This window comes from Bison bison, unplaced genomic scaffold, assembly GCF_000754665.1.
Source record: "Bison bison bison isolate TAMUID 2011002044 unplaced genomic scaffold, Bison_UMD1.0 scf7180017864472, whole genome shotgun sequence".
Lineage (NCBI taxonomy): Eukaryota > Metazoa > Chordata > Mammalia > Artiodactyla > Bovidae > Bison > Bison bison.
The window spans coordinates 11,358,506-11,374,743 of NW_011495033.1; the positions used below are offsets into that span (position 1 = coordinate 11,358,506).

General features: G+C 38.3%; 1 protein-coding gene across 1 annotated transcript in view; it reads right to left on the reverse strand.

The window, feature by feature from the left end:
* USP32 (ubiquitin specific peptidase 32) overlaps nt 1-16,238 on the reverse strand; it is a 204,900-nt gene that overhangs the window by 61,046 nt on the left and 127,616 nt on the right. The window contains exon 6 of the mRNA XM_010861577.1: nt 1,319-1,450. Within this exon, the coding sequence (XP_010859879.1) occupies nt 1,319-1,450 (132 nt within the window). The remainder of the gene's footprint in view (nt 1-1,318; nt 1,451-16,238) is intronic.

The following is a 16,238-nucleotide window of genomic DNA, read 5'->3' on the forward strand; positions in this document are numbered from 1 at the left end:
TCAGAAATAAAAGGGAATTTATAATATAATCTGTGGTTTTCAAACTTTTTATATGACATAGAAATGAAATAATTTTATTTTCAAATAAAATGACTTATCACTCTCTAATTCTAAAAAGGTTAAAAACACAACTGCACCTCTGAAGTAGGTGATGTCCTATCTCTTCTGGTTCCCCTAACAAGTATTTCCGAAATACACAGGGAATGTGAAGAATACAGATAGTCTACAAGACTCTACTTCTGTGCCCTCAGTTTAAAGAGTAGGAAAATCATAGCTAAGGAGGAGTTAAACAACTTACCAAAAGAAAGTTTAACAAGGTGTGGACCAGAAAGAAAACCCAAGTATTCAGACTCATATGTGGTTTTTGTGATATCACCCGACAACTACTGTTTACATTTCCATCTTTTTAAGTGATAGCAATGAGAAATTTAGGGCTAAGTGAGAACTGCAGATATGGACCAGTCCAGTGGTTTCCTAATCTTTTTTTTTGGGTGGGGGAAGGAGTGACACAACAGTGGCACCTTTTTCTTCTTTTTTTTAATTTTTGCTGTGCCACACACAGGATCCTACTTCTCAACCAGAAATTGAACCCAGGCCCTTGGCAGTGAAATCAAGGAGTCCTAACTGCTGGACCATCAGGGAATTCCCCAGTGAACTTTCTTATGTGAAAGAAAAATTGTGGAGGTTCTTGACCTGAGGAAGAGGCGGGGCTGTATGTGGAAGTCCAGAGCTTTCCCTGCTCAGTGGCCAACCTCCCTAATCCCTGGACTATAGGAGTGAGTTTCTGAGGCACCCACAGGAGTACAGTTTCATAACCACTGTCATGGTCAAAACATTTTACATATGAGAATATACAGGTGAGAGGGAGGCTTCGCAGGTGGCCCTAGTGGTAAAGAACCTGCTTGCCAATGCAGGAGCCACAAGAGAACCTAGTTTGGTCCCTGCGTTGGGAAAATTCCCTGGAGGAAGGCATGGCATCCCCCGCCAGTATTCTTGCCTAGAGAATCCCACGGACAGAGGAGCCTGGCAGGCTACAGTCCATGGGGTCAAAGAGTCGAACATGACTGAGCGACTAATTAGCACAAATGTACCGATGAGGGAGCTAAACTGACTTATGCAAGGTTACATAAGTAGAATAGGACGCTCAAGACTATAATCTTAATTCCCAATTTAATTTTCCTCCCCACCGAACTATTTGCAAGAAACCTGCAAACCTATAACATTATAGCCTTTTAGAGTTAAGATATACTGGTTAGAAATAAAAGCTGGTCTCATGTGTGTTTAGCAAGGAACATCATAGAAACAGAATGATTCCTACCTTCACTTAGAGATGGACGAATTGGTGGTGAAACCAATGGGCCAAATGTCTCTAAATCGAATCGTCCAGTTCGGGATTGAGCCTTCAGCAACCAATAGCGTTTCTCCAGATCAATGATGTCTGATTCCTCCACTGAGTCAAATCAAACAAGATCATAAAACCTCAGTCTTCTCTTCTAGGCAGTTAGTTAGCTCATCCTGAAAATGCAACTTCTAAGAATATGTTTTAATTTCTCAGTTATACTGCTAACAACTACCTAAAACAAAACTCTGAAAAACAAACACATTATACCTAAAATGAAATGAAAAGTAAGTCAAATTAACATAAAACGGGTTTTAAAATGGAATTTTTTCCCCAGTAGGCTGTTTTAAGTCCAACATGTAAATCGTAAACAACTGAGATGTTTCATTCTGGTTTCCCACAACATTTTTATCTGTACTCATTTTTGCTAATATTCAATCTCTATCCTGGATTTGATGATTTTATATATATTATATATATTTTTTTCTTTTCTCTCCTGGCTATACTGTAAACATCCTAACAGAAGGATTCCATGTCTGATTCATCCTGTTGATATGGTAACTACTTACACATTCGATACTTATTAAAGAAACGAAAAGGAACAGGATAAAAGATGTTAAAAGTAATGAAGTTCCCTTCGATGTTCACCTGAAACTATCACAACACACTATTAATTGGCTAATTCCCATTATATAATAAAAAGTTAAAAGATTATATTAAAAAAACTCAAATTATGAAGTCAATAAATGAGAAAGAAAGTAGATTAGAATTTATAGTGTGATAAGTAACAGGGGCATCATGAAAACATGAACAGCTTTTTCTCCTCGTTCACCAGAAAATGCATTTTCTTTTTAAAAAAAGTCACAGATAAGCTCTAATTATGGTTACATTCTATATGTGTGGTTTTTTTCCTTCCAAGGAACAAAGACTGAAAAAATTATTAGAATCTCAGTGACCTGTAAGGCAATATCAAAAGTACAGCAAATATCAAAAGTATACCTGGTGGCTCAGTGGTAAAACAGTCCACCTGCCAATGCAGGAGACCGGGTTTGACCCCTGGTGCAGGAAGATCCCACAGGCCGTGAGGCAACTAAGCACATGTGCCATGACTGCTGATCGTGTCCTCCAGAGCCTGTGCTCTGCAGCTACGGAGTCCTGCTCACTCTAGAGCCCATGCTCCACAAGAGAAGCCACCACAACGAGGAGCCCTCTCACTGCAACTAGAGAGTAGCCCTCAAAACTAGAGAAGAGCCTGCGCAGCAGTGAACTTCAGCACAGCCAAAAATAAAAAATTTTTTAAAAGCACAGCATATATATTATTGGGGTCCCAGGAAAGAGTGGGCAGAAAATGTTTAAAACACTTAACAGCTGAAAATTTTTCAAATTTGATAAAAACTATAATCCCATAATCCAGAAGTTCAATGAACCCTGTGTAAGAAAAATTCAAAGAAAACCAAACCAAGGTAAGATGTAACCAAGTTGCTGATAAAGAAAAAAAAATCTCTAAAGCAGCATGAGAAGGGAGAAAAAATACATTATAACCAGGGGAATTAAACAATGATTTCTCTTCAGAAACAAGGCAGCTAGAAGACAATGGGGGCACGAGGAGAGGAAGAGGATCAAAAAGGAGAAAAAAAACTAAAACCCTGTTAATCTCAAACTCTATAACCTATGAAAACTCCTTCAAAAATAAAGGTAAAATGAAGCATTTTTTTGACAAACAAAAGCTGAGAGAATTCATCAACAGCAGAACTATACCAAAAGGAATATAAAAAGATGTTCTTCAGATTAAGTGATACCAGATGGAAACCACTATCTATACAAAGGAATGATGAAAACAAGAAATGCTCGGCTCCTAACGTCCATCTGACATCATTAATCATAACAGATTGTGGGTGGGCGTTTAGCTGCAGCTTTGGTTAGACGAAGTACACCTCTAGTTCAAATGTTCTGAAGGTGAGCGCATGTTTCTATTCCAGAGAGCCCAGAAACTACCAGTTTTTTAATCTGGAGGTCTACAAATTCTAGCCTCATTGGTTGCATGCTGCTGCTGCTAAGTCACTTCAGTCGTGTCCGACTCTGTGTGACCCCATAGACGGCAGCCCACCAGGCTCCCCTGTCCCTGGGATTCTCCAGGCAAGAACACTGGAGTGGGTTGCCATTTCCTTTTCCAATGCATAAAAGTGAAAAGTGAACGTAAAGTTGCTCAGTCGTGTCCAACTCTTCGCGACCCCATGGACTGCAGCCTTCCAGGTTCCTCCGTCCATGGGATTTTCCAGGCAGGAGTACTGGAGTGGGGTGCCACATGCATGTTTGTATAAATAATGTTTTATTAGCATACAATAACATTTACATACACAGTTTATGGTTGCTAATATGTTACAATGGCAGAGTTGAATAATTGTAATGAAGAGCCATACTGCCCACAAGTCTGAAATATTCACTGCTTTTTAAAAATATGTTTGGCATCCCTGAATTGAAGTTGCACAACCACAAGACTCCAACTCCATAAATGACAGCATCTTAGGACCACAGAGTCTTCAGACTGCAACCTTCAAGATTCTGAGACTTCAAAACTGTGAGCCATTGAAACTGCCAGCCCATGAAACTGCCTAGCCTCAGTCTCAGAAAAATTTCCACAGGACAGAACTACTGGCTGGAGATGGTTATCTCCTGACAATGTGAGGATAACATGGGCAGAGATCTCAAGGAGGCAAGGGGTCCAAGCATGGAGAAAAAACACTTTAGACAGAAGGAACAAGGATAGAGGCTTTGAGATAGAGCATGCCTCGAAAGCTCAAGGAAGAGAAAGAACAAGAGTGGCTAAAGTGAAGTTAGTAAGCAGAGGGAATAATAATAATAGTAAGGAGAGAGTAGTAGGAGATAAAGTCACCAAGAAAACGGTGGTCAGATTATACAGGCCACTGGAAGGATTCTGATTTTAAGTCAAAGTGTGAACCACTGGAGGGTCTGAAGCAGAGGAGTGCCATGATCCAACTAACAAACACCACTTTTGACTGCTGAGTTAGGAATAGCCTGGTGGGCAGCCAAGAAGTGTGTTTAAATCAATACATGCAGTTAAAAAACATAAGGACTACAATAGATTAACAAGTACAAGACATATAATTCATAAAAATGGGGAGAACTTTTCACTAAGAATAAAATGTCATTTGAAAAGAACAATTTAAACAGAATCATGCTACTTCTCTGCTTCAAAACTTTTTAACCCTATTTACCAAGATACCCGCACGGCTATTTCCACAACTCCTTCAGATCTTTTCTCTTATGTCACATTCTCAAGATTTTCCAAAGTCCATCCCATCCAATGACATTCCTCCACCCCTTTCCTTCTTTATTTACTTTGCTCTCTACGACTCATTTGTTTTGTTTATTGCTGTCTCCTCCAACTAGAACATATACTCCTTGTAGGCAGGTTTTTGGGTCTATTTTATTCTTTGCTATGTTCTAAAACTTCGAATAATACCTGGTACATTTTGAGCACTCCATAAATATTTTTTAATGGACAATATCTTACAAGTTACCTGGGAAGACAAGAACAATGTATTTTAAATTTCCAGTGACTTCAAAGCATTCATTCTTACACTATTTCTTAGGAGTTTTGAGAAAAAATTTCAGGTAAAAACTTGTCCTTATCAGCAAGATATCTAAGAGATAGTCAAATCAACGTATGTATTGTACTGTATTTATACAAATATCATAGTCATAAAAATTGGTTAATAAATGAAAACATATTCCACCAACTTACATAAAATTTTAAGAAAAAAAACTACTCCTTTGGCTTGACTTTCAAGGGGCTCCCAGGACAGAAAGCTAATGCTTCTCTGTCTTTCCTTCCTATCCCCTACTCTACTCTGATGTTCACTATGTCTAAAGATCTAAAAGAGAATGACTTTTTTTTGAAAACAAAAAATAAAAATCCTTTGCTGGGAGAACAAAATTTTGTACACATCATCCTATAGATCAGTAAATGAAAGAAGTGAGATTTTCAGAAAGACACTCTTCTAATTTATTCTTAAGTAGAAAGAAAAGTTCATGGGAATAACTATATACCTGCCATAGCTGCAAACAAAAAAGGCTTTGAGACATGTAATTAGTCCCCACAATTTACAAAGATGAATGCTCTCCTGGGAAGTTCTTGCCTTGCCTATCCTAGAACATATACTCTTAAAACCTATGGAGAAGGAGTCCAGGAGCAGCAATGAAGTTACCCTACACTTGAAGTAAGGGCTTCCCTGGTGGCTCAGACAGTAAAGAATCTGCCTGCAAAGCGGGAGATCTAGGTCTGATCCCTGGCTCTGGAAGATCCTCTAGAGAAGGAAATGGCAACCCACTCCAGTATTCTTGCCTAGAAAATCCCATGGACAGAGGAAACAGTCAGGCTACAGTCCACGGGGTTGCAAAGAGTCGGACACTACTGAGTGACTAAGTCAGAAAGCAGTCACATTCCACTTCCCGCTTTTTGAAGTAAAGGAAACTAATCACTTATTATTTACTAAAAGTAATAAGTAACTGAGTGATAAGGATATAAGATAATGTATTTTATGAAGTTAAAAAATGAAAATACTAATAACACTAAATTGATTTAAAAATTTGTATTACTTATTTTTATTAAACTAGTGGTATATTTTGCTGCATGAAAAATATTTAAAATGTAGGTAATCAAAAAAAGGAAAAGGAAACACAGTTCTCTGGCTTCATTTAACTATAATCATAAATGTACTTGATCGTCACCTGGGCTGTTTGGGAAGATTATATCTAATAATTTCATTCTATCATCTACACCATTGTATGATTTTTCACATTACACAAAATCCTAGTTCAGAGTGGGGTTTTTTTTTGCTATGCCTCGTGGCTTGCAGGATACAGAATCTCAATTCCAAAACCAGGGACTGAACCCAGGCAGCAACAATGAAAGTGCCGAATCCTAACCACCAGGGAATTTCCCCTAGTTCAGTTTTAAATAATCAATGGGATAAATTTCATTTTTAAGATTTTACAGAAAAATCATCAAAAGTGAGTGAAAGTCACTCAGTCGTGTTCGACCCTGCGACTCCATGGACTATATGGTCCATGGAATTCTTCAGGCCAGAATACTGGAGTAGGTAGCCTTTCCCTTCTCTAGGGGATCTTCCTGACCCAGGAACTGAACAGAGGTCTCCTGCATTGCAGGCGGATTTTTTTACCAACTGAGCTATCAGGGAAGCCAAAAATCATCAAAAAAGATGACACAAAAAAAGATACAATTTTCATACAAGGTACACGTCTCAGGTACATACAATATAACTATCATATATTTTTTCTTATTTAACCAAATAACAAATATATTACTTTCATACTACATTCATTACTATATTGTAACCTCTTGATGAATTAACCTTTGCAAAGGTTCAATTACTTTGTAACTGGAATTGATTTTTAAAATTATATGAAACTTCTATGAGTTGTCAGCTGAACTGCTGAGAAGAAAAACAACTAACTTTATTTTCACTTAAAGAAGTTAGAGGTAATAATGGCAGTAGTTACTCTATTTGCAATTCATAAATCAATACCAAAACTTCTATTTTATTTGCTAAACAGGAATGAATTTATCACCCACCTATGGGTATAATTTTTTCTGGTTCACAACAGTAGCATAACATATTCCCAACAGTCTAAATAGTTGTCGGCCTGCCCTTTGAGCCATCCTAATCAAGTCCCACCTTACCGGAAGGCTCCAGCTGCAGAAAGCGCTTTTTAATGCCAGAACTGGATTCTCATTTAAAAACAAAAAACAAGGCCCAGGAAAATACGAAGTATTTTCAAAGAGTAACACAGTTCTGCAACATTTCTGAGAAAGCAACCTGTTCTCAAAAGCAATGACCTTCTGTAATCTACTTAAGCCTTACATCATTACAACCAGATAAGAAGATAATGAAGAGGATACTGAAGAAGGGACATGAAGATTTACTAGGCAGTTGATGGCCGAAGAATCACTCAAGTACTTTTTTCTTACACAAAGAAGGTCTTAACATTGCAAACTAAAATGTGACAAGGTAATATAATAATATGTATATTTTAGTTGAGATAATAAATGCTAAAATAGAAACCATATAAATTTGACTCAGATAAGAAAAGAAAACCAATGAAAGAGAGTTCAATGGCCCTAAAATTAGCCCCAAATATTTATAAATTACCTCAGGATCTAGATTCTACTATTTGAAACACATATTTACAGAAAGAATTAGCACACATATTTTCTTCTAAATAATATACCTGAACTCTATGAAAATATGATCATCATTAAGGAAAAAATTCTCAATTTAAAATGCAGTCCTTAAAAATCATAGTTCTTCTAATCACCTATTTCACTGCTGGTAAATGATCTTGCTGGATCCAATGAAATTAATTATTAAAGAGAAATTCAAAATAATAATCATTTGAAGGTATCCCAAGGGGGAAAAAAAAGGAAATTGGAAAAGTGAGCCTGCAAGGCTGTCCAAAGCAAGTCTGAGGAAGATGGCTCACCGCAACCACAACTACCACATGGCCACCTCCTTTTACCTGCAGTCACAGACCACTCATAAAAGATTAAAGAAGCAAAATGACTGTGTGTCAATAAACTGTCTTCAAATTCTAAAGGGATAATAATATGCACTCTGGGTTCTAATATCCCAATTTCAGCACCTCTTAGCTATTTGATCTTGAGAAAAGTTTCTTTAACTCCTCATAGCTGTGGTTTCCTCATTTTTGGAATGGAGATAAAATTAACTTCAGAGGTGGTACAGGCTTGAGTGAGACAATGTACAAGGAGCACAGTGCTTCCTTTAGTAAGTGCTCAGTCTGCATGTGGTAAATTGGAACCTTCCTAAGCGTTTTTTTGGGGGCTTCCCTGGTGGCTCAGAGGTTAAAGTGTCTGCCTCCAATGCAGGAGACCCAGTTTCGATCCCTGGGTCGGGAAGATCCCCTGGAGAAGGCAATGGCACCCCACTCCAATACTCTTGCTTGGAGAATCCCATGGACTGAGAAGCCTGGTAGGCTACAGTCCATGGGGTCGCAAAGAGTAGGACACGACTGAGCGACTTCACTTTCTTTCTTTCTAAGCATTTTTTTGGGGGGGGAAGAAAAAAGAACAGGACCAATGGTCAAGATCATTTAATATTTGGCAAACATTCATAAAGACATTTTGTGTGTCTGACATTGTGCTAAAAATTAGACATGACTGTGAACAAAATAATTTTATTTAGATTCTAGTAGAAGAGAAAATGGGTCATTTTAATCTCGTGTGGAAAGTACAACGAAGGAACAGAGACACAGTTTTCAGAGAGCACATTAGCAGATAGATAGGCCCTGGAAGTCTTGATATTAAAAAGAGGTACACGCAGAACATCTAAGGGTTGATCAGAAAGGAAAAATGAGTGCAGCAGAAGGATATTACAAACAAAGGCAAAAACACGTGTAAAAATCTCTATGGAAAACAGGTAGTATTAGGTTGGTGCAAAAGTAATTGCAGTTTTGCAATGTTGTACTTCGCCATTTGATACTGGAATATATTCTTAAATAAATGTGGCTATTTTATACATCATTTTAATGTGTATTTTTCACTTCACTTTTTTTTGCTAATGACTTATTACTTGATGTGTATTTTATATTTATTTTATACTAGGGAAATGATGTCAGACAAAAAGCAAATTTGAGTGATTTTCTTATTCACATTCAAGATAGGTCATACAGCAGCAGAGATAACTTGCAACATCAACAATGCATTTGGTCCAGGACCTGCTAACGAACGTACAGGGCAGTGGTGTTTCAAGAAGTTTTGCAAAGGAGACAAGAGCCTTGAAGATAAGGAGTGTAATGGCCAGCCATCAGAAGTTGACAACAACCATTTGAGAACAATCATCAAACCTGATCCTCTTAAAACTACATGAGAAGTTGCTGAAGAACTCAACATTGACCACTCTAGTCATTTGGCATTTGAAGCAAATTGGAAAGATAAAAAAGCTTGATAAACATGTGCTGCATAAACTGACAGCAAATTTTAAAAATCATCATTTTGAAGTGTTGTCTTCTTCTATTTTACCCAACAAAATAAACCATTTCTCGATAGGACTGTGATGTGTGACAAAAAGTGGATTTTATATGACAACCAGTGACGACCACCTCACTGGCTGGACTGAGAAGCTCCAAAGCACTTCGCAAAGCCAAACTTGAATGAAAAAAAGGTCATGGTCACTGTTTGGTGGTCTGCTGCCTGTCTGATCCACTTCAGCTTTCTGAATTCCAGCGAAACATTACATCTGAAAAGTCTGCCCAGCAAATTGATGAGAAAACTGCAATGACTACAGCTGGTACTGGTCAACAGAATAGGACCAATTCTCCACGACAAGGACCGACAGCACATCATACAACCAATGCTTCAAAAGTTGAATGAACTGGGCTATGAAGTTTTGCCTCATCTGCCATATTCACATGACCTCTTATCAACTATGACTTCTTCAGGCATCTCGACAGCTTTTTGCAGGTAAAAAGCTTCCACAACCAGCAGGAGGCAGAAAACACTTCCCAAGAGTTTCTAGAATCCCAAAGTACAGATTTTTACGCTACAGGAATAAACAAACTTTGTTCTTGTTGGCAAAAATGTGTTGACTATAATGGGTCCTATTATGATTAATAAAGATGTGTTTGAACCTAGTTATAACGATTTAAAATTCATGGTCTGAAACTGCAGTTACATTTGCACCAACCTAACAATAGGACAGACAAGCAAAAACAAAGATTAACCGTTATATTCTGCTATAATTAAAAAAAAGCAAAAGGAGAACCTGTAAGAAGGATTTATGCTCTGGACCCACAATAAAAGACAAAAAACAAGAAAGAACTTTACTTTCCAGTGAGTGACACCTCCCCACCCCCTGCCAAAAAAAAAAAAGGAATGTTAAAAATGTCAATTCAACCTAGAATTAGTAGACAGTTCAGTTAGAATGTAGACATTCCGAAGCATCTAAAAGATGAGCCTTCAAACTCAAGCAGAGCTTCCAAACTGTGTTTAGATAAGACTATGCATGTACAATAGTAGGGGATTCAATACACTAAATTTGTAAAAAGTTGATTAAAACAAATTACATTTTGAGTTTATAGTCTGTGTCTCCAAAGTTCAACACTATGTGATGCTAAATAATGATGAACAAAATGGGTGAGGAAAGGGTACTAAAAGGAAAAAACCAAATGATTAGTCTTAGAAAGTAGAATCTTCTTTCAGATATCAATAATAATGATGACAACACCAATAAAATCTGTACCAAACTATTTCAAATATTTAAACTATATAGAAAATGTTTATGTTATCTATACATGTTCTCCAATTCGGAATATCATCAAAATGTATAAAAATTAACTTGTCAATAAAACACTGTATATATATTAACATTTGACAAAAAAGATCTTTTTAGGAAATCTAATCTTAGGTATTTAAGTAGCAAATTACAAAATAAAAACATATCATAAAAATCTGTTGTTGATAAAAATCTGTTTAACAATTTGACCTTTTGGCTGAAGTTCTAATTCATGAAATTTCCTGGCAGTCCAATAGTTAGGGCTCAGTGCTTTCACTGAGTCCCTGGTTGGGGAACTGAAATTCTGCACTGTGGGTGGCATTGCCAAAAATCCAAAAAGTTCTAATTCAATTTCTTAAATTTAAATAAAAGGTAAAGTAACAATAGTTTGGAATCTTAAGTTCTAAAAACTACTGGCCATGACAAAATTTAAAATCTTGTATAGATCAAATCAGTTAATTATTCTAAACTCTGTACTGAATATACAGTATTCAGTGTGTAATAATATAAATAAACAGTGACCCAGTTTCATCTGTGATATACATAAAAGAGAAAAAATTTGATTAAAAATGGCAGTATGTTCAACTTACTGGACTTCAAGTTTTACTTTATAATCATATGTGAAAAAGTAAATACATCTGTACTCTAACATAAATGTTATTTACAAGTGAAAACTTATAACTCCTTTTTGTTTCCTAGATATCTTGGCTTATTACACAAATTTAAATGCAGTCACTGATGCTTTAAAATAAATGTCTACTTATAAATGACAAGTTAATAACATTCTCTATTTTTATCCCAATTTTCCACATTCCTAATATATTATTTCAAAAGTTTAATGTACCAAATATTTTTGAGTGGAAAACCCTGCAATGTGGTCCACAGTGAACTGCTTAGCTAGAAGCTTAGAATTTATAACTAATACAATAAATCACAGTCATCAGAATATAAACCTGCCCATGTCAGAATTTCTATAAGAAATTTAGCAGTAATTCTGATTTTATGATAATGCTTTCATAGGAAAGTCCACTAAGAAAGCAGCTATTTGCTGAAGCCAGGAGCAATTGAGTTGTATGTTATACCTTTATTTTTATAAACTGTAAAGTAAAGGAAAGCAAATTAGTAAGGAAAACATTTTCTTCCTATTGACATGGATGAGTTAATTTTTGTAGTGATCTACAGTCCTCTGTTATAAAATTGCTTGTTCCCAAAACAATTTCTAGAAAATTGCTTGTTCCCCAAACAATTACTCTCTGAGAAAGTGGGATGAAGCTTACTGACATTTCCTAGCCAACTGTTTACTAATACAAGAGGATGAAGGGAATCCCTTACTGCTAAGTCGCTTCAGTCATGTCCGACTCTGTGTGACCCCATAGACAGCAGCCCATCAGGCTCCTCTGTCCCTGGGATTCTCCAGGCAAGAACACTGGATTGGGTTGCCATTTCCTTCTCCAATACATGAAAGTGAAAAGTGAAAGTGAAGTCGCTCAGTCGTGCCCGACTCTTAGCAACCCCATGGACTGCAGCCTACCAGGCTCCTCCGTCCAAGGGATTTTCCAGGCAAGAGTACTGGAGTGGGGTGCCACTGCCTTCTCCGAAGGGAATCCCTTGGTGGTCCACTTGTTAGGACTCTGTGCTTCCAATGCAGGGGGCACAGGTTCAATCCCTGGTCAGGGAACTAAGATCTCACATGCCTTGCGGCACCTCCAAAAAAAAAAAGAGAGGATGCATATTCATTGTAAAGCGCCTATTCTATACCAGGCACAATGCTGAGTCCTTTAAAAAAGGTAACATTTCATGTAGCACCATATACTACCGGAAATGCTGCTTCAGTATAAGGATTATTTTGAGTTGAAGGCAAATGAGAAGCAGCAGATATAAGAAAAGCCCTCTAGTTCCCCCTACCGGCCTAATTTGAAAAGATGGCTTCCCGATCCTCTACCAGGACCCAGGGAAAGGAGCAGTGACCTGCACAAGAGACTGAGCCAGACCTGCCTTGGAGGCACGTGTGAGCAGTGTTTTGTTTCGAGGACAGGGGCTCTGGCTGCAGCAGACCTGGGAGGCACGGCATATGGCATACGTCCTCTTGGAGGAGGTCACCATTAGCTTCACTGTAGAGCTACCAAGCAGATGAGAAACAAACTGGGGAACAATTATAACAAAGAAGTTCCCGCCCTCTTGGAAAAGTTATGGTACCCACAACAGATTTCCCAACCTGGGGATCCAGCAAAAGGACAGAGAACCCCCAGGGAACCTGACTTTGAAAGACAGTGGGATTTGATTACAGAACTTCCACAGGACGGGGGAAACATTCTAGGAGGGCACAAACAAAACGCTGTGCACACAAGGACCCAGGAGAAAGGAGCAGTGAGCCCACAAGAGACGGAGTCAGACTTGCAAGTGAGTGTCCAGGAATCTCCGGCGGAGGTGTGTGTCGACAGTAGCCTGTCTCGAGGTCAGAGGCACTGACTACAACAGTCCTGGGAGCTGCGGCATGCTGGCGTAAGTCCTCTGAAGGAGGTCGTTATTACCCCTATCATAGTTTGGCCTCACTGAAAGATGAACTCCCCAGGTCAGTAGGTGACCAATATGCTACTGGAGAAGACTGGAGAAATAACTCCAGACAGCATGAATAGGCTGAGCCAAAATGGAAACAACGTCCAGTTGTGGACATCTGGTGGTGAAAGTAAAGTCTGATGCTATAAAGAACAACACTGCATAGGAATCTGGAATGTTAGGTCCATGAATCAAGGTAAATTGGAAGTGGTCAAACAGGAGATGGTTTAGGAATTCATTTTAGGAATCAGTGAACTAAAATGGACAGCAATGGGTGAATTTACAGCAATGGGTGACCCTTATATCTACTACTGTGGGCAAGAATCCCTTAGAAGAAATGTAGTAGCCATCATAGTCAACAGGAATCTGAAATGCACTACTTGGGTGCAATCTCAAAAATGATGCAATGATCTCTGTTCATTTCCAAGCCAAATGGAATTCACAGTATTTCCAAATACTGTGAGCCAAATCAGTATCACAGTAATTCAAGTTTATGCCCCAACCACTAATGCGGAAGAAGCTGAGGTTGAACAGTTCTATGATGACCTACAAGACCTTCTAGAACTAACACCAAAAAAAGATGTCCTTTTCATCACAGGGGACTGGAATGCAAAAGCAGGAAGTCAAGAGATACCTGGAGTGCAAGTTTGGCCTCGGAGTACAAAATGAAGCAGGGCAAAGGCTAACAGAGTTTTCCCAAGAGAACGCACTGGTCATAGCAAACACCCTTTTCCAACAACACAAAGAGACAACTCGACACATGGATATCGCCAGATAGTCAATACCAAAATCAGACTGATTATAGTCTTTGCAGCCAAAAATGGAGAAGCTCTATACAGTTAGCAAAAACAAGACTGGGAGCTGACTGTGGCTCAGATCATGAACTCCTTATTGCAAAATTCGACTTAAATTGAAGAAAGTAGGGAAAACTACTAGGCCATAACAGTATGACCTAAATCAAGTTCCTTACGATTATACAGTGGAAGTGACAAATAGATTCAAGGGATTAGAACTGATAGAGTGCCTGAGGAACTATGGATAAAGGCTCATAACACTGTACAAGGGGTAGTGATCAAAACCATCCCCAAGAAACAGAAATGCAAAAAAGGCAAAATGGTTCTCTGAGGAGGCCTCACAAATAGCTGAGAAAAGAAGAGAAGCTAAAGGCAAAGGAGAAAAAGAAAGACCTACCCATCTAAATGCAGAGTTCCAAAGAATAGCAAGGAGAGATAAGAAAGCCTTCCTCAGGGACCAATGCAAAGAAATAGAGGAAAACAATATAATGGGAAAGACTAGAGATCTCTTCAAGAAAACCAGAGATATCAAGGGAATATTTCATGCAAAGATGGGTACAATAAAGGACAGAAACAGTATGGCCTAGCAGAAGATAGTTAAGAAGAGGTGGCAAGAATACACAGAAGAACTAGACAAAAAAGATCTCAATGACTCAGATAAACATGATAGTGTGAACACATACCTACACATTCTGGAGGGCCAAGTCAAGTGGGCCTCAGGAAGCATTACTATGAACAAAGCTAGTGGAATGATGGTATTCCAGCTGAACCATTTCAAATCCTAACAGATGCTGCTGTTAAAGTGCTGCAATCAATATAACAGCAAATTTGGAAAATCCAGCAGTGACCACAGGACTGGAAAAGGTCAGTTTTCATTCCAATCCCAAAGAAAGACAGTGTCAAAGAATGTTCAAGCTACCGCATAATTGTACTCATTTCACACGCTAGCAAAGTAATGCTCAAAATTCTCCATGCTAGGCTTCAACAGTACGTGAACCAAGAATTTCCAGATGTTCAAGCAGGATTTAGAATAAGCAGAGGAATCAGAGATCAAATTGCCAAAATCCGATGGATCATAAAAAAAAGCAAGAGAATTCCAGAAAAACAACTACTTCTGCTTCACTGACTTATGCAAAAGTCTTTTGACTGTGTGCATCACAACAAACTGTGGCAAATTCTTAAAGAGATCGGAGTACCAGACCATCTCACTTGTCTCCTGAGAAGCATGTATGCAGGTCAAGAAGCAACTGTTAGAACCAGATATGCAACAATGGACTGGTTCCAAACTGGGAAAGGAGTACTGTATATTGTCACCCTGCTTATTTAACTTATATGCAGAGTACATACATCACGCGAAATCGTGGGCTGGATGAAGCAGAAGTTGAAATCTAGATTGCCGGGAAAGTATCAATAACCTCAGATATGCAGATGACATCACCGTTATGGCAGAAACCGAAGAGGAACTAAAGATCCTCTTAAAAATGGATTAAAGATCTAAATGTTAGACCAGAAACTATAAAACTCCTAGAGAAGAACATAGGCAAAACACTCTCCGACATACATCACAGCAGGATCCTCTATGACCCACCTCCCAGAATATTGGAAATAAAAGCAAAAATAAACAAATGGGACCTAATTAAAATGAAAAACTTCTGCACAACAAAGGAAACTATAAGCAAGATGAAAAGACAGCCTTCAGAATGGGAGAAAATAATAGCAAATGAAGCAACTGACAAACAGCAAACCTCAAAAATATACAAGCAACTCCTGCAGCTCAATTCCAGAAAAACAAACGGCCCAATCAAAAAATGGGCCAAAGAACTAAACAGAGATTTCTCAAAGAAGACATACAGATGGCTAACAAACACATGAAAAGATGCTCAGCATCACTCATTATCAGAGAAATGCAAATCAAAACCCAATGAGGTACCATTTCACGCCAGTCAGAATGACTGCGATCCAAAAGTCTACAAGCAATAAATGCTGGAGAGGGTGTGGAGAAAAGGGAACCCTCTTACACTGTTGGTGGGAATGCAAACTAGTACAGCCACTATGGAGAACAGTGTGGAGATTCCTTAAAAAACTGGAAATAGAACTGCCTTATGATCCAGCAATCCCACTGCTGGGCATACACACCAAGGAAACCAGAATCGAAAGAGACACGTGTACCCCAGTGTTCATCGAAGCACTGTTTATAATAGCCAGGACATGGAAGGA